This window comes from Pelodiscus sinensis, chromosome 6 (genome assembly GCF_052426305.1).
Source record: "Pelodiscus sinensis isolate ZL-2025 chromosome 6, ASM5242630v1, whole genome shotgun sequence".
Taxonomy (NCBI): domain Eukaryota; kingdom Metazoa; phylum Chordata; order Testudines; family Trionychidae; genus Pelodiscus; species Pelodiscus sinensis.
In genome coordinates this window covers 93925649-93945283 of record NC_143057.1, presented here as the reverse complement: position 1 = coordinate 93945283, position 19635 = coordinate 93925649, and the positions used below count along the sequence as shown (strand labels likewise).

Genomic DNA, 19635 nt, shown 5'->3' with positions numbered 1-19635 from the left:
GTCTCAGTTTCCCTAACTGTAAAATCAGGCAAACAGTACTGGCTGATTTTTGATGGGTTCTGTGAAAGTACATTTATTAATGTTTGTACAGTATTTTAAGATCCTTAGATGAAAAGCTCTATATGGTGCAAAGAACAACTACTATTATTAGTCAGAATTTTCATTGAGATTTCACTATGTAACACATCATCACTCAACATCCCCTGGATTTTTCACTTTCCAAACTGAGATTGGGAGGGTAGGAGGTAGGAGGGTGTCTGTGAATGCCTAAGAGAAATAGAGACAGACAGTGTACACACCAGTGGTGCTATCTCAAGAACCTGCTGATGATCTGCAGGCAGCTGACTGGTCACGTGCTACTGGTGTTTCTCATATCCAGCTGCTAAATTGTCTAAATAGACAGCTAAAATATACTCATTAATTTTCTAACATTAGTTTTCTTTGGAAGCAATTGCTGCAGTTGCCATAGGGATGTTATTGTCCATGAGACAGTTGCTCCAACACGTGGTCCATGCTGTGTAAGAACAGCTGAGGACACTGTTTTACTTTTGAGAAGTCTTTTTTACATTGCAGTTCTTGCTTTTTTTTTCTTTTCTTTTTTAAATTTATTTAATATTTTAGAGCACTGAGAAATATGCTAGACATCTCCCATACATGCAAGGCAAGATTTGAGTCCTGCCCATAGAGTTTTATTTTAGGTTCCCGACCCATAGACACCATATATATCTGAGTAGGTTTCGTCGTGCCATTGTAGTCTCATTGATGTTCATGGGATTACTCAAATTGAATCATAGAACTGTAAAGGAAAGGTCTTCTAGTCTAGGCCCCTGCACTCCTGGCAGGACTAAGTATTATCTAGTCCATCCCTGATAGATGTCTATCTGACCTGCTCTTAAAAATCTCCAGTGATGGAGATTCAGCAACCTCCCTAGCCAATTTATTCCAGTGCTTAACCACCCTGACAGTTAGGAATTTCTTTCCTAATGTCTGATCTCAACCTCCCTTGATGCAATTTAAGCCCTTTGCTTCAGAGGTGAAGGAGAACACTTTTTTCCCCCTCCTTCTTGTGACAAATGTTATGTACTTGAACATGGTGATCAGATCTCCTCCTCAGTCTTCTCTTTTCCAGACTAAACAAACCCATTTTTTTTCTAGACATTGAATCATTTTTGTTGCTCCTCTCTGGACTTTCTACAATTTGCCACCTCTTTCCCAAAATGTGGCTCTCAGAATTGGACACAATATTCTATTTGAGGTAGAGCAGAATCTTCTCTCGTATCTTGCTTTGAACACTCCTGGTAATACATCCCACATGAGTAGTTAAATGTGTGGATATGATTGGAGGATTGAAGCCTTTGTTTGTTGTGACCCAGCAAGTGAAGATCATAAATAGACAAAAATTAAATATAATCAAGTACCAGGGTATCATTCAGAAGGCAGAGAGATTACTAATGTTGGTATATGGCAATCTTGATTGTTACAGGAGTCTTTTGGGGGGTAATCCTTTTATACACACTACTTGTTGGTAGAACAATTGTTTTATTTTAATTTTATTTTCTTAGTATGTTATTGATTACTATAAACACATCAGTTGAGTCCCAAAAGAACACCTTCCTGGCTTCAGCTTGAAAATTTTAATTTCTATGCTGTAGCTGTACTGCTTGAATAGCTCCACACATCAGATAAGAAAGAAGCAATCTTTCTAGTATTCTGAAGTTTGATGGTGTGTATTAAGCATGATCAATCTTAGAGATGACATTTTTCCTGTGAAATGGGACAGGAGGAGTTACATCTGCAAGAGTATTTGGAGCGCAGAAATAGAGCACAATTATTACACTCAGTGAGGCTTTTTCATGCAGTTACATTTTTTTTCCACCAAAATGGCCTCTAATCTCCCATATTTACACAGTACATACATTTCCCCTGGACATGTAAGTTTAGAATTGCAATCAAAAGGAAGCTACTGTCATGGGAATGTCGACTCGTAGAAAAGGAATTTGGGGACCCTATAACCTCTATTACCACAGCTGTACTTCTTCAATTCACTGTGCTAAACAATAATTTTTTTCATGCTCTGATTGATTGATTGTTGACAGCTATGAAACAAAGTATCCATGGAGGAATTTGTTGCCTTGAATTTTAGAATGACAACAAACCACACTTTGTCAATTTAAAGGGCAGTTTTTTCTTTTATGCAATACCTCATTTAAACCCTTGACTCTTTTATAAAAGAAGCTGTCATTCTGAGTTTATTACTTTAATAAATATTTAGATGCAAGATAAGCTCATATTTTATTTATGAAAATGGAACACTTTAAAGTATTTTTATTTCTCTCAGCTCTATCAGATTCACTTAGAATATTAAAAATGCTGCTGCACTGTTTCTGTATGACAAAACTGAAATGGCCATTTATTTTACAGAAGTGTTTCCTTTTCACTGTAACTTTTCAGCAAAGATTCTACCCTCTTCTCCCCACCCAGGGGACTACATAGCTAGAAAGTAACAGTTTTCAAAAAGACACTAGGATTGGTATTTCTGACCCAGGGTTCAACCCTCTGGAGAATGTGGAAAATAGAGCTGCATGAAAGCTTCATTTATTTTCCTTTACATGTTTTGAGGGACAGCAAATAAGTAATCAGAAAAGTATTACTCTGTTTATTCCTGAACGCCAACTACTGTGAATTGTATGGCTCTTGGAGAAGAGTGCCCAGGATAATGTCTTGGTTTTAGTGCTAAAACTCACTTATCATTTATATTTCTCTAATTTTCCTTATGTAGAACTCCTCCACAAAGGAGTAACCTCAATAACTAATCTTGAAGGCTGGGTGGGGCACCCTTTGGATCCAGTTGGCACCCTCTTCAGTAGCCTTATGGAAGCCTGCAGGGTGGATGATGAAAGCTTCCATGGCTTCCCAGATTTCACAGGTAAAATTGTTTCTAGGTCTATTTTATTTGTTTCTTGAGAAATTTTGAGAATTTTACTACCTTTCCTCTTCAAATAAACTTTAAGGAAACGTTTGCTATGAAAACATGGCAAACAGTGGATGAAGTACATTTTATTTTTAGTGAGCATTGACTGAAAACAGCATTAACCATGGTTGATAATTGTTTCAAGCTTGAAGAATATCTGTCTCTTATGCTTCAAATATCTGTTTAATAAACCTGGCTTGTTGCTTTGAATAAGTAAATACTAGATTCTAGTTCTAAGGAATTACTGGAAGAATCTAAAAATTATGAAATATCTATTGTAATGCACATTCATTTATATGGTCATCTTACAGAGCTAACCCATGAGTTAAATCAGTAGTAGAAATGGCAAAAAAAAAAAAAAAATCAGCAAATAGTAAATTTGCAGAAAAATGCATTTTTCTATATGTATAGACTTGGCTTGAATTTCGCAATTAGTTTTTGCAAAAAAAATGCAGACTTTTTTCAGAAAGATTAGTATATTTTATTTATACTTTATAAAAGCATAATAATATGTTTATTTATAACTTGTTCAATATTGAAATGATGTTACCTTTGCTAAGGAGCAAGTTGAGTTTAAATACGCTCAGAAATATAATTTACCAAAGGGGTTTTCAAATTTGGGTGGACTCGGCTGCCAGTTCCCATAGCTTCCCATGGCTGGAAATAGCAAACCACAGCCAATGGAAGCTGCAAGGCTCTATGGCTGTGGATCTTGAGAATAATCATCACGGGCCCACCAGGGGCTTTCCCTGATGGGTCTATGACCCAAGTTTGAAAACCCTGATTTAAATTGTATAAACGGACACTAGCACACACAGGGATGATCAAAACATTTACTGCACTCCTGCTAATGGATTTGCAAGAATAAATCCCACGTGGAATTCTACTAACTTCAGTGGAAATCTGTGAGAATGTCAGGGCCCTCTTCTTGCCAGCCCTTTGCAGGATCTGAGCATGGGTAGTTATTGAACAGGGTGAAAACAAGGAAATTCAGAGTTCAAGCTGTTGTTTGAGCCTTAAGGACACAAAGCTGGGACAATTGCTTTTTCACAACCGTACTGCTTAAGTATGGAAACTCTCATTCTGACCTGAGTTTAAGGATGTTAAAAGGTGGGTAATTGGATAATCGTGTAGGTGATACAATTTTTATCGATTACACGATTAGTTAATAAGGGAAAGCACTCAGAAGCTGCTACCCCCACAGTGGCTCTGTAGTTTAAATGTAGTAAGAGCTGGGCACTCAGGCAGCCCAGCTCCTACTATATTTAAACTGCAGAGCCGCAGCGGGGCTAGCTCCTGGACCCAGTGCAAGCTGGGATTGAGCCAGGCTTGCTCAGTCCTGACTCGCACCAAGTCCAGCAGACCCTGTCCACGGGGAGTGTTAGCGGGGAGAGCTGGCTGCTCCACTCTGGGCCACCGCAGATAGGGGCTGGTGCTGGAGCAGCCTCTGTTTGCAGCGGCTCGTCCTGGCTGCCACAGGGGCTGCTGCCAGAGCAGGCCCTGTCCACAGGGAGGTCCCAACTCCCCACTGGGACCCCCCGCAAGGACAGGTGATGCTCCTGGAGCAACCTCCCCTCTTCCCCCCACTGCTGCATCTCAGAGAGGCAGCAGCACAGAGAGCAGGGGCAAGAACCACAGATACAAGGCTGGGGAAACTAGCTTTTGAGCTGGCTCCCCGCCCCTTCTTCTCCCACCCCTTCTCCCCCCTGCCCCAGCACTGGCTCCTGCTCCCCCACCCTTTACTGCCTCTGATATAGAGGCAGCAAGGGGGGGAATGTAGGTAGTCGCCTAATTGACTTTTTTACATCCCTACTTGAGATTCTTGGCATTTGAAAGTTACTGCAACCATAATATGCTCAGTATAAATGTGTGGCTTTATTTTTAAATGTCAGTTGCACGCATTTCTGATGAAGAATTGAATGGAAGCTCCCTGTTGAATTACAATACAATACAAAATGAGTCTTCCTTTATCTAAACCTTGAAAAAGATATTTGAAATGGTTACCAAAACTGCAGAGTGATACTTTTTGTGGCATCTTTCAAAGTTAATACACTAGTTCACTTTTTAAAAACATACTTAATTAAAATAACTGGCAAAATAAATGTTTAAATGTGAGATTGTACGTCAATTATTGATGAAAATGGTTTGTGATGTATTTGTTTTATAATCCTTTACAGAGAACATGGGACAGTGCAAATCTCTGGAGTATCAGCACCTGCCTTCACACAAATTCTTAGAAGAAGGCGAATCTTACTTAACGCTAGCTGTGGAAGTAGCATTGATAGGTCTGGGACAGCAGCGAATAATGCCAGATGGCTTATATGCACAAGAGAAGGTTTGTCGAAATGAGGAGCAGCTCATTTCTAAGCTACAGGAAATTGAATTGGATGATACACTGGTGAAGATCTTTCGAAAGCAAGCAGTCTTCCTATTAGAAGGTAGCTTGAAATAGATATTAACTGTTCCATTCAACTACTCTTTAAATTTTTGTAATTAAAAAATAAAGTATATCTGTGGAAGTTGATTTACTTACTGAATATTTTTAGAAGTATAATAGTTCCAGTTAAAGGTCTTCCTTCCTTCAAGCCTCTAATCATAAAATCTAATGTACTTCAAAATATTGCATCATTTTAAAGAGAAAGCATCTGATGACCTATGATCCCTTTTCATTTTTATTGCATTGGTTCTTCAAATTAAATTTAAAGTTATTCATAATTTTGGTGTCATAGAAACATAGAGCTGGAAGAGACCTCAGGAAGTCATCCAAGTCCAGCCCCCTACCCAAGGCAGGACCAATCCCAACTAAATCAACCCAGCCAGAGCTTTGTCAAGCCGAGACGTAAACACCTCTAGGGATGGAGATTCCACCACCTCCCTAGGTAACCCATTCCAGTGCTTTACCACCCTCCTAGTGAAATAGTTTTTCCTAATATCCAACCTTGACCTCTCCCACTGTAACTTGAGACCATTGCTCCTTATTCTGCCATCCATCAGCCTTTCTCCATCCTCTTTGGACCCTCCCTTCAGGAAATTGAAGGCTGCTATCAAATCCGCGCCCCTCCCCCCACTCTTCTCTTCTGCAGACTAAACAAACCCAAATCCCGCAGTCTCTCCTCATAGGTCATGCGCTCCAGTGCACTAATCATTTTAGTTGCCCTCTGCTAGACCCTCTCCAATGCGTCCACATCCTTTCTATAGTGAGGGGCCCAGAACTGGACACAATATTCCAGATGTGGCCTCACCAGAGCCAAATAAAGGGGAATAATCACTTCTCTGGATCTGCTGGCAATGCTCCTCCTTATGCAACCTAATATGCCATTAGCCTTTTTGGCTACATATCCAGCTTCTCATCCACTGTAAACGCCAGGTCCTTTTCTGCTGAACTGCTACTTAGCCATTCAGTCCCCAGCCTGTAACAATGCTTGGGATTCTACCGTCTTAAGTGAAGGACTCTGCACTTGTCCTTGTTGAACCTTATCAGATTTCTTTTGGCCCAATCCTCTAATCTGTCCAGATCACTCTGGACCCTATCCCTGCCCTTCAGCTTATCTACCTCTCCCCCTAGCTTAGTGTCATCTGCAAACTTGCTAAGGGTGCAATCCATCCCCTCATCCAAGTCATTAATAAAGATGTTGAACAAAACTGGTCTCAAGAACTGATCCTTGGGGCACTCCACTAGAAACCGACTGCCAGCCTGACATCGAGCCGTTGATCACTACCCATTGGGCCCGACAGTCTAGCCAGCTTTCTATCCATCTTACAGTCCATTTATCCAATACATACTCCCTTAACTTGCTGGCGAGAATATTGTTGGAGACTGTATCAAAAGCTTTTCTTAAGTCAAGGTATATCACATCAATTAACTTTCCCATATCCACAGAGCCAGTTAAATCATAGAAGCTAGTCAGATTGGTCAGGCACGACTTGCCCTTCGTGAATTCTTGTCGACTATTCTTGATCACTTTCCTCTCTTCCAAGTACTTCAAAATGGATTCTTTGAGGATCCCCTCCATGATTTTTCTGGGGACTGAGGTACGGTTGACTGGTTTGTCGTTCCCTGGGTTGTCCTTCTTCCCTCTTTTAAAGAAGGGCACTACATTTGCCTTTTTCCAATCCTCCTGGATCTCTCCTGATTGCCACGAGTTTTCAAAGATAATGGCCAAAGTCTCCGCAATGACATTTGCCAATTCCCTCAGTACCCTCAGATGCATTAAATCTGGGCCCATGGATTTGTGTATGTTTAGCTTTTCTAAATAGCTCCTAACCTGTTCTTTACCCACCAAGGGCTGTCCACCTCCTTCCCATACTGCGTTGCCTAGAACATTGTCTGGGAGCTGACCTAGTCCATGAAGACAGAGGCAAAGAAAGCATTTAGTACTTAAGCTTTTTTCACATCATCTGTCACTAGGTTACTTTCCTCATCCAGTAAGGGCCCTTCACTCTCTCTGATCACCCTCTTATTGGTAACATGCCTGTAGAAACCGTTCTTATTACCCTTCACATCCCTTGCCAGCTGCAATTCCAATTGCGCTTTCGCCTTCCTGATAATTCCCCTAGCATTCTCAAGCAATATATTTATACTCCTCCCTAGTCATCAGTCCAAGTTTCCACTTCTTGTAAGCTTCCTTTTTGTGTTTAAGCTCACCGTGGATATCCCTGGTAAGCCAGTCTGGTTGCCTACCATATTTGCTTTTCTTGCTGCGCATCAGGATGGTTTCTTCCTGTGCCTTCAATAAGGCTTTTTTAAAATACTTCCAGTTCTCCTGGACTCCTTTTCCCTTCATGTAAGCATCAGTTCTCTAAGGGAGTCAAAGTCTGCTTTTCTGAAGTCCAGGATGTGTATTTTGCTACTCTCCTTTCTTCCTTTGGTCAGGATCCTGAAATATACCATCTCATGATCACTGCTTCCCAGGTTGTCACCCACCTCTACTTACCCTACTAGTTCCTCCCTGTTTGTGAGCAGCAGGTCACGGTGTGCATGGCCCGTGGTAGGTTCCCTCCGCACTTGTACCAAGAAGTTATCCCAAACATTCTCCAAAAACTTCCTGGATTGTCTGTGTACTGCTGTATTGGTCTCCCAACAGATATCAGGGTGATTAAAGTTTCCTAATGATGCATTCAGGCTCACAAATGATAAAAAGGTATTAATTATTATAAGTTGTTCTCTGGTAGCAAGATTCTATATATTTCATTTGCAATCTGAAAAACTACTAACAGCCTTGTAAATGAACAAAGGTTTTACCGCTATCCCAGACTAAGTAGTTCAAATGATTCATTTAAAACCAATGGTACAAACCAAGTATTGCACATTTTGGATGTAGGGACGATAAAAGTGACGTATTCAAAAGTCCATAGCTAAACATACGTCTTAATGTTTAGGGTTAGATTTTTAAAAATATTCTCTGATTTTTTGTGACTGAAATTTTATGGAGAAAGATAATTGTATGTGCATTTTGTATCACTTATTTGTCACATCTACATTATTTGCAACCCAGTTAAGTTCTGAAAGTGTGCAAAATTACATACTCATTTACTTGCATGCTTTGAGACGAAGACACCAGTTTTTAAAAGGCTAAAAGATATTACCTTAAGCTCCTTTTTGGTTTTTGTACTTATTGGGTGTTTGAGGAAAGGGCTTCAAAGGAAATCCTTGAAACATAGAAATGTAGGGATGTAAGGGACTTAAAAAGTTCTCAAATCCAAGTAATCTTCCACTATCCCTGACCAACCTGTTTGTCCACCCTGTTCTTTAGTGGTTAACTTAAATCCCCCTTGGTGCAAATCAAGTCCAGTACTTCTTCCTCCAGCGGCTATGAAGAACAATTATAACAGCCCTTAATATATTTGTAGTTCTGAGATCTCCCCTCAGTCGTCGTTTCTCAAGACTAAATGTACCAAGTTTTTTAACCCTTCTTCATAGGACAGATTTTCTAAACCTTTTATTGTTTTCGTTGGTAAACCTGTGTTCTCTCCCATTTTTCCAGATGACTCCCAAAGTGTGGTACCTAGAACTGGACACAGTAGTCCAGCTGAGGTTTTGCTGTTGCTGAACACACCATGATAATTGTCTCTTATATATAACACTCCTGTTAATATGCAGACTGCATCACAATATTGACTCATTAAGTTAATTATGGTCCTCTATAACACCCAGATCTTTTTCAGCAGGACTACCACCTACCCACTTATTCCCCCTGTTATGGTTGTGCATTTGATTTTTCCTAAGTGCAAAATACTACACTTACCTTCATCGAATTTCAGCTTGTTGAATTCAGTTCAGTTCTCCAATTTGTCATGGTCATTTTGAATTCTAATCCTGCAACCCCTCCCAGCTTGGTGTCATTTGAAGATATTGTAGGCATAAACTCTACTCCATTATCCAAATCTTTAAATGAAAATTTGAATAGTACCAGACCCAGACACCTACAGAACCTCAGCAGACAAATCCTCCTTGTCTGGCAGTAAACCATTGATAAGTATTCTTCCACCTTATAGTAATTTCATTTAGACTGCATTTCCTTACTTTGCTTATGAAAATGTCGTGTGGAGACTGCCTCAAAAGCCTTTCTAAATCGAGATACATCACAGGTACAGCTTTTCCCCCATCCACTAGACGAGCAACACTGTCAAAGTAGGATATTATTCTGGTTCGATGTAACTTGTTTTAGACCAGTCCATGCTGGGCTATTCTTTATTACTCTATTATGGTTGGTGCTTACATATTGATTTTTGAATAATTGAGGAATTCTAGGGGCAACGCTAGGGTTGCCAAGTGTCTGGTATTGACCTGGACAGTCTGGTATTTTCGCCTGCTGTCTGGTTAAAAAAAATTCAGAAAATACTGGACACCTAAAATGTATTTTAAATTTTTTTTTTTTTTTTTTTTTTTTTTTTTTGCCCTAGCCAGGAGGCAAAAATTTTACCAAATTCTGCCGATGACAGATAGCCGCCGGCAGCCTGTTAGGGCCAAAAAGCCTCAAAAGCATTTCTTAAAGGGGCCATGCTGTTTTTAATTTATTTATTTACGTATTTATTTATTTATTTTTGCTCAACAACTTTGGTCTCTCCCCCCCCCCCCCCCCTTTTTTTTTCCCCTGACAGAATTTTTCCCTCGGTTGCTTTTTGTTTTCTTCTGGGGGGCGGGGGTGGAGAGTGTTCAGTATTTTTGGTTAAACCATCTGGCAACCCTACGCAACGCAAATATTCAGTGTTTTCATAAGGGCCTAGTGATTAAAGTTGAACAGAATTTGTTGGATGAAACTTTTTTCATAGCCAAATGTACATTTGAGTAGAACAAAACATTTTGCAAATTTGTGTCTTAATTTGTTGGATTTATTTTTGTTGGAAAATAGCCCATGCATTTTGAAAAATCTTAAGCATTCCTTTTGGGGAGTTTTTTTAACCAAAAGTTTTCAGCTTCTCCTTTGATGCTGGAATGAGCTTTAATTTGTTTTAATTTTTAAAAGGATAAAAACGACTCATCGTAGTGAAGCATTTCGTTTTGGTGAGCCCAAACTTCTTTTTTCACCTACTTTTTTTTCTTGGTTTGTTTTAGCAAACCAAAGAGTCTGTCATTCTCACAGCTCTAGTGGTCATAGCTGTTGAGGAAAGAGTGTGGGCATAATATTTAAATTTGGGTTTTAAATACACTATCTCAGAGCAACGAGAAAAGCTTTTCATACAGATAGGGTATTTCTTGAAAAATACTTTGAGTGAAAGATTACACATGAGACTCCAGAGCAATTTAGAGGCTACACTAAATCCCAGTTTCTGACAAGCCAGAAGAGCCAGAATTGTTGCTGACTGTTTCTGGAATCCTCTCTACCCTCCTTATCCCCTATGGCTGTGAAACAGCAGAGCTACTGACTGGCCTTTGTGGCAAGAGCTCTGCCAGGATATGTGGCAGACATGGTTTCATTACTTCCTTTACAGCCTTCCCATATCTTGGAGTTCATGAACCGTGGACATCATGTACTTAGTGCTTACTACATCATGTACTTAGTGCTGAGACCTTGTGTGATAGAGTAGCTTCTCAAGCTTTCCCAGGTGTCTGTTACATACACACCTCTGTCAATGAAAGGATAGGCTTTCAGATCATTGTTTTCCTTCATGATTTCTGAGCGCAATAAGCACATAGTCATAGAAGGAATTTTGTGGATGTTAAATGAATAACAATATGCTTGTCTAGTACACAATTATGAAGAGTGGGTACGGTGCTCTTGCATTGTTCTGTGCCGAGAAATCTTGACTGCAAAGAATTCATTACGTTCAAGTAATTTAGGCGTAACTAGTATCAATGCTTAGGCTACATCTAGACTACATGCCTCTTTCAAAAGAGATCGTCTAGACATCAACCAATATTTTCGAAAAAGCACTGTTTGCGTTCAGTAATGCCTTTTTTTGAAAGAGCACTTTTGAAAAAAGGCATTATTCCTCGTAAAATGAGCTTTTCCGTGGTTGAAAAAACTGCCGTGTTCTTTCGATTTTAATTTCAAAAGAACGCGGCAACAGTCTAGACGCAGGTGAAGTTTTTTCAAAAAAAGGTTACCTTTTTCGAAAAAGCCCTGTAGAAAAACTGCAGGATTTTAAGTTTGTAATCGCATCAGTTGTATTTAGTGAGTCTTCAGTTTTTTGCTTGATTTAACTGCAAGTCATTAGTATTGCTGAGTCATGTGATTTTTATAACGAATCATGTGATATTTGGCTTCCATCATTTGGAAACTGATGTTTTGAGCTCTCAATATAAAATGTGTTCTAGTCTCTTCTTGATGATGTTTGAGAAGCATTAGAAGATGTTTAAACAAAATTTAAACAGTAACTTCTTCCTGTTGACTGTCATTCAAATATTAGGGAGACCCCATTCTCAGTGTAAAAAATCCATTTGTTACAATACAGGTATTGGCTAAAATAGCCTCACTTAAAAGTGCAGATTTTAAGTATAAACTTTGGTGAAAGTTTTTTAAATTAATCTATAAATTGAGAAGAGTTCTGTGACCTATGTACTGTCTAAATCTTACAATAAGCTCAAAAGGAAAAAGGTCCAAAAAGTGTTGGGTTGGGTGGGGGTTTTTTGCGGGGCGGTTGGGGTTTTTTTACAATCTGAAAATGTCTCCTCCCCTCCCCCACTTCTTTCTCACAGCTGGACCATATAGTGGTTTAGGCGAAATCATCCATCGAGAGAGTGTTCCAATGCACACATTTGCCAAGTATCTCTTCACCTCTCTCCTACCTCACGATGCTGAATTGGCATACAAAACTGCACTGAGAGCCATGCGGTACGTATTTAGATCTCAGCTAGAAAGAGGAAGAAGAAAAATCCAAGTGAGAAAAAATTGCTGTAAATTGATTAACTTCAAAGAAGGCAGATCTGGTGGTTAAAAACAGGGAGTCAGACATGTGTTCTAATACCAGCTCTATTACACTTAGGACAGCTCTGTGCCTCAGTTTCTTTGTCCATAAAGGTAATAATTATTGTACATATTAATTGCTCACCTCAGAGGTGTTGGATTAAATCAATTATTTGTAAAGTGCATTGAAATCCCCACTTTTGCTGCCATTTTTCAAGCACAGAATCATCTTAAAAAAAAAATGACCACAATGACTGATGTGATCAGGCTGATCCTCTTGTTCTGGATGCTATGTGAAAGGTAACTGTGGGAGTCATGACTCCACCTGCTCTAAAGTTACTTGACTGTTGAAGTTGGCAGGACTTTCTTCTGTCTAATTTGTTCTGCAGGACTGTTTATTCCCTCAAACCCTTTGTTATTTTACAAATTAACTTTATGAAGTTGATTTTAAAATACAGTTTTTTAAAATAATGGTCTGTGCTGGTGTGTAGTCCAGACCAGCTTTCTTTGCTTGGTAAAAAAGCAGACAAAGGCAGATAGAAGATAGGAATGAGATTGGAATTAAATTGAATACCAAGCTGCAAAAACAACCAGTAACCCATTTGCTTTCAATATTTGCAGAAAGTGCATGCCTAAGAAAGAGCTTGGTTTGCATTGGCTTTACCTCTCAGGGCAGCTGTGAGTGTGAATCCATATTCTCTACTCTGAGTGCAGTGAAGGAACTGGCCCCATCTGGATTGCCATGAGTTCAATGCTACCTAGAAGTTCATCTAACTGGCTATTGCAAATGAAACCTGTGAAGAAATTTAAACACTGGGTCTTAAAAGTAGATTCTAAGGAGATACACTTTTCGGGTATTGAGGTTATGCTCCTGGTCCCTAGGTCCGAGATAGTGAGAATTGGTTGCATGATGTTGAATGCCACAAGATCTAAAGGATTAATAATGAGTCCTTTCAGCAACCTGCACAGCTGATGAAATATCATTTTGAGACATAGTTTAGAGAGGTTTGACACAATAAATAATTGCTTGCTGAAGCTAGTTCCAGAGCTCACAAGAAGAGAGGATACTCTTGATTTAGTTCCATGCAATATATATGAGTTGGTTGCAGAAGTGAAACAAAGCTTGAAGGGCAAGCAAAAAAAAAAAGCTTTCAGTGACAAGCTGCAAGAATTTACTTTAACTGAAAGGACATTCTTCAAATTGTCGGAGTAGAAAGGAAAACGACTTAGAACAAGTAAGTCTAGATTGGGGATTGGAATATCTCAAATTGTTGAACAAATTTCCAAACAAACAGATTTATTCTTAATTGTGACTGAATTTCATTCTTAGTTTGTAAACTCTTCAAGGCAGGGACTGTCTCTTCTTTGTACAATGCCTAGTTCTATAGAGCCGTGATTCTAATTGGTACCGATGGACATTTATTAACACAAACACTTTAAAACTAATCAAAAGTTTGAAATCTGTAAAGAACCACTAGAAATGTATTATGTATCATAAATCTTTTGTGTAGGTAAAATACTCTGTTACTAACTACTTACAAAAAAATTCTGGGGGCAATTATGAGATACCAGTCAATGTTCCCTATAATCTTTTATTTGCATTTGCAGAATAAATGTTTTATGTGCACCAAAGCACATGCAAATGCACCATTACTAGAAACAAAAAACCTGGCTGTGGGCACTCTGCTAATCTGTAAGGTGGCATCCGAATTTTTCCTGAGCAGCTGCAGAAGTACACAGATTATATGGAATGCTGCTCCCAATGTGTCCATCCTTTTTTTGCTTCCTTCAGAAACTCTGCAACCTTTCCTTTTGTAGATACAACTGTCTAGTTTTTTTTTTTTACAGTGTTTCACTCCAACTCCTTTTACATACTAATGCAGTCAAGATATTTTACTCTCCCATCTCCCTTTACTACTCTCCTCCAGTGGGTAAAATGTCTCTTCCAAGGGAACTCCCTTTTGTCAGGCCCTGTTGAAATTTTTTTCCATATTTTGTGTCCTGCTTGTCCCCTTCAGACTTTCTTCCTGTGTTCTTTTATTCATGGACTAATTTGGTCATTTATTATCCAACCCCAGTCTGGTCTGGTAATCAGGATCTCGTCTCCTTAATTATGTCCTTCCTGTAGCCCAACTGGCTAAACAATGACTAGCGTACTAGTTCAGTTGCTGATTCCCAGTACTCTGTCACAGATGATAATGGTCTTTAATTTCCAGGAAACCTTACCAAACTGTACCATGTTAACCGGTTAGTACAATTAATGACAGACTTATGCAATTAGATGAGCTCAGTTACGAAAGGACAAGCCAGTTGGACTTTGTAAAACAAAATCATTTTGTGTATAGGATTTCCTTGCAACTGTTAGATAAATAGAAAAAAGAACCTATTCATATCCATGTATTTGGACTATCAAAAAATGTTTGACAAATTCCCTCACAAAATGCTAATGAAGCTAAGTGATCAGAAGATGAAATGTGAAACTTCTGCCATAGAGTAGAAACTGCTAAGAGAAAGAAAACTGAATATGATTGGTCAATTTTTAACATGATATGAAGATGATAGTAGTGGGATGCCCAAGGATTCAATTTGGATTGGTGTTTAACATATTCAACAATCTAGAGAAAGGGGTGAACTGTGAAATGGCAAGAATTGCAGATGACACGTTTAGGTTAGAGAAGGCAGGAATGATAGGAGGCCATAGTTAAATTTGATGTCTGCTTATCTCTGACAGTTGAAACTAAGGGTATGTCTAGACTACATGCCTCTGACGACAGAGGCATGTAGATTAGGCTACCTGGCATTGGAAAATGAAGCAGCGATTTAAATAATTGCCGCTTCATTTAAATTTAAATGGCTCAGCGCGGTAGTCTGGATGCTCCGCAGTCGACATCAAAGGCATTTCTCGACCTCCCAAGTATGCCTCCTGGAATGAGGTTTACCTGGGGGGTCGACAAATGCCTTTGATATCGACTGCTGAGCATCCAGACTACCGCGCTGAGCCGACAAACAGCTAATCGGCTCAGCGCAGCAGCCATTTAAATTTAAATAAAGCGTCGATTATTTAAATCGACGCTTCATTTTCCTAAGCCGGGTAGCCTAATCTACATGCCTCTGTCGTCGGAGGCATGTAGTCTAGACGTACTCTAAGTGTATTAGAATAACCACTTGAATTCCTTATGCCCAATTCTGAGTTCTGGCCTGATCAACATTACAGAGATAGTTTGATGTAAGCTGCCACTGATATGTGCCTTGCTACACTGACATCATAACTCCACCTCCATGAGAGGCATAGGGCTTTTGTCAGTGTAATTAGGGCAACATAGTGTCTGCATAGACACTGCATTACTTACGTTGGCTGTTGGCTCATTCAGTTTTCAATTTGTCAATTTTCACAGCTCCATGACAAGTCAGCGCAGGTGCTAAAACCTGGCTACCTCCCATCCTGGCTCCCCTCTCCCTTGGTCCCTGCTGGGAACCCAGCTGTTCCAGACTCCCCTTGGCTTCCTGATTCCCACTCTCTGCTCAGGGAGGGGAGAATCCTGACAGCTGTCCCTGACTCCTGGTGAGGATCTGTATGGAGTTAAGAATCCTGGCTTTCAGTCTGCCTCTCTTCAGTTGGTGGAAGTGCTCCTGGTGATTACTGCAGGGGCTGTAAGTTGACCTAACATAGGTTGACTTAGAGCATGTCTATCTTACAAACTTAAGTATTTGCTGGAGAGGGGAATATGGATGCCATTGTGCTGCAATCAGTGAAATCTAATAATGTGCAATAGTAGTAAGAAAGCTAAGCAGGCTTCTAGGTAAAGTCAGAAAAGGCTAGAGTTTAATATTGAAAACATTATGTAACTATTTTGTGTACTGTATTCAGGTCTGGTCACAGCATTTAAAAATACTTGACTGACTTTGCAACTAACTGAGGGTATGTCTACACTACCCTCCTAGTTCGAACTAGGAGGGTAATGTATGCATACCGCACTTGCTAATGAAGCCCGGGATTTGAATTTCCCGGGCTTCATTAGCATAAGCAGGGAGCCGCCATTTTTAAATCCCCACTGCTTCGAACCCCGTGCAGTGCGGCTACACGGGGCTCGAACTAGGTAGTTCGGACTAGGGTGCCTATTCCGAACTACCGGTACACCTCGTTTCACGAGGAGTAACGGTAGTTCGGATTAGGAACCTAGTCCGAACTACCTAGTTCGAGCCCCGTGTAGCCGCGCTGCACGGGGTTCGAAGCAGCGGGGATTTAAAAATGGCGGCTCCCCGCTTATGCTAATGAAGCCCGGGAAATTCAAATCCCGGGCTTCATTAGCAAGTGCGGTATGCATACATTACCCCGCTAGTTCGAACTAGCGGGGTAGTGTAGACATACCCCCACCTATTTATGGATGTTGTGGCTATATAGTTTAGAGATGAGATGAGGAATAGAGGGAAGTGACTTGTTAGAGGTATATAAAATAGAATGTGCTTCACTCTCTAATAAATGAGAGGTCCTACTTTCTTTATTTTTAAATAGAACAAAAGGCACACAAGGAAATTCAAAAGCATCCAATTTAAAATAGGCAAAACAGGAAACTGTTTTAATACAATGCACAATTAATCTGGGGGAACTCGTGACCACAAGCTATACTGAAGCTAAGCACTTTCCATAATTCCAGAAAATCCTAGACCTTTTTTAAATATTCCTAGGTAAGCTTGATGAAATCAATAAAATGAGGGATATAAACCCTCATGTTTCTGAACATAGAAATGGCCTTACTGGGTCAGAACAATGGTCCATCTAGTTCAGTGGCCAGTGCCAATGCTTCAGAGCGAAAGAACAGGACAGGGCAGTTTCAAGTGATTCTTCCACTGTCTTCAAATTTCTGTTTGACAGTTGGAGGTTTAGGAACTCCTGGAGCATGAGGTTAATAGAGCATTGCTTCATCAATGGCTATCTAATTCTTTTTTTAACCCAATTAGGCTATTGGCTTTTATAACATCTCCTGGCAATAAGTTCTACAGGTTGACTGTGCAGTGTGTGAAGAAGTACTTCCCCATATTTTAAACTTGCTGCCTATTAATTTCATTTGGTGGCCCTTAGTTCTTGTATTTACATGAAGGGATAAATAACTCTCACCTATTCACTTTCTCCACACCATTTGTGATAGTTTTATAGCTGTTCTATCCCCTCTGAGTAATCTAAAATGAGCGGTTGGTGTTTTTAATCTAGCTCCTGTGGAAGCTATACCATACCCATCATCATTCTTGCTGCCCTTTTCGGTACCTTTCTAATTCAAAAATACCTTTCTTGAAATGATGTTGACAACTGCACACAGTATTCAAGATGTGGGTGTACCATCGATATATAGTGACATTATGGTATTGTCTATCTTTCCTAAGGGTGCCTAACATTATTAGCCTTTTTGACTGATGCTGCACATTAAGCAGATGTGTCTACGGCACTATTGATGATAATTATCAAGATCTTTCTTTAGTGGTAACAGCTAACTTAGATCCCAGAATTATGTATATATAGTTGCGGTTATGTTTTCCAGTATGCATTATTTTGTACTAAATAACATTTGACTTTCATCTGCCATTATGTAGTCCAGTCACCCTGTTTGGTCAGAACCCTTTATAACTCTTTGAAGTCAGCTTTGATCTTAACTATCTTGAATAATTTTGTATCATCTGCAAATTTTGCCACCTCACAGTTCACCCTCTTTTTCAGATAATTTATGAATATGTTGAACATCAGACTCTATACAGATCCTTGGGGCACACTGCTATTTATCTTTCTCCACTTTGAAAACTGACATTTACTTTGTTTCCTATCTTTTAACTAGTTGCTGATTCATGAGTGGACCTTCCTTGTTATTCCATGACTGCTTTCTTTGCTTAAGAGCCTTTAGTGTGGGACCTTGTCAAAAGTTTTCAGAAAAGTCCAAATACACTATATCAACTGGATCACCGTTGTCCATGTTCTTGTTGACGCTCTCAAAGAATTCTAATAGATTGGTGAGGCATGATTTCCCTTTACAAAAGCCATGTTGACTCTTACCCAACTTATCATGTTTATCTATGTATCTGATAATTTTGTTCTTTACTATGGTTTCAACCAATTTACCTGGTACTGAAGCTAAGCTTGTCTACTTGTAGTTGCCAAGATCACCGTTGGAGCCTTTTTAAAAAAATAAGTGTTGTATTAACTACCCTTCATTCATCTGGTGCAGTCTGATTTAAGCAGTAGGTTACATACCATAGTTAGTAGTTTTGCAGTTTATGAGTTCTTTCAGAACTTTTTGGTAAATATCATCTGGCCCTGCTGACTATCATCATGGAGGGCAAGAAAATCTCTTGACACAAGCAGTGTACGATGTATTGTACACTTCAGCAAGATCAATGCCAATTGTTGTAATGCATCATCTTTCTGAGTAAGGGGCTTGGACTTTCCCAAAAATCATAAGTCATGGTTGAAGGCTTGATTTTTTTTTTTAAAGATACTAATCTTTTCAGATGAAAAAACTGATAAAATATTGGAGAGATTCAGGAAGACCAAGTTGTCTTTCAAATCCTTGGGGATTCAGCCCCCTTTAGTATGAGGCATCGTTTAAATCTGAGAGGCAATTCCTTCCTGCTCAACCACCACCTCAGGGTGAGCAGTACTAAAAAGTTCTATCTGTTCAATTCCATGCTGTTGAGTATGGCAGCAGCTGTCAGCATGGCAGAACCTGTTCTCATTAACTCCTCTGGCTCCATCTGCAGGGCTGTTGGGTGAGTTCTGCCCTCCACCCTTAGTTATCCACTTCCCCTTTTGGTGTCTGACTTTGATGTTCTACTGTACTACTAATAGTTACAACCTGACCAGTCAGCATCACACCTCAGTTGGAAACAGAAATGCGCAATCAGGCAGGAATAGGGACACCGTTCCTGCTCCCTTCCACCCCCACCCAAAGTACAGTACTTTGTTAAATGTAAAGTACTAAATTCAGGAGAAGCAGCATTTTTCTTCTGAATAGTAAACTTTTAAAGTTGTATTAAGTCAACATTTAGTTGTAAACTTTGAAAGGACAACCATAATGTTTTGTTCAGAGTTATGAACAATCTCCATTCCCAAAGTGTTTGTAACTCTGAGGTTCTATAGTAGTAATATTGCTACAGTGTGAACAAGAGATGTGTGTTGCAAATATTAGAGGCTATGTGATCCATTTACACCCTGTTCTATTTCTGACTGCATTGCTCATCACTTTTCAGGAATTCTTTTAATGAGAAAATTCAAAGACATAATATTTTTTTTCTCTAATAAACCTAAAAACCAAGGAAGCACCTCCATGATGT

General features: G+C 39.6%; 1 protein-coding gene across 2 annotated transcripts in view; it reads left to right on the top strand.

Annotated features, from left to right (window-relative positions):
• ZSWIM6 (zinc finger SWIM-type containing 6) overlaps positions 1-19635 on the top strand; it is a 183996-nt gene that overhangs the window by 149207 nt on the left and 15154 nt on the right. For both annotated transcript variants that reach the window (XM_075932863.2, XM_075932864.2), the window contains exons 8-10: positions 2780-2926; positions 5149-5409; positions 12111-12246. In XM_075932863.2, coding sequence (XP_075788978.1) covers positions 2780-2926; positions 5149-5409; positions 12111-12246 — 544 coding nt within the window. The remainder of the gene's footprint in view (positions 1-2779; positions 2927-5148; positions 5410-12110; positions 12247-19635) is intronic.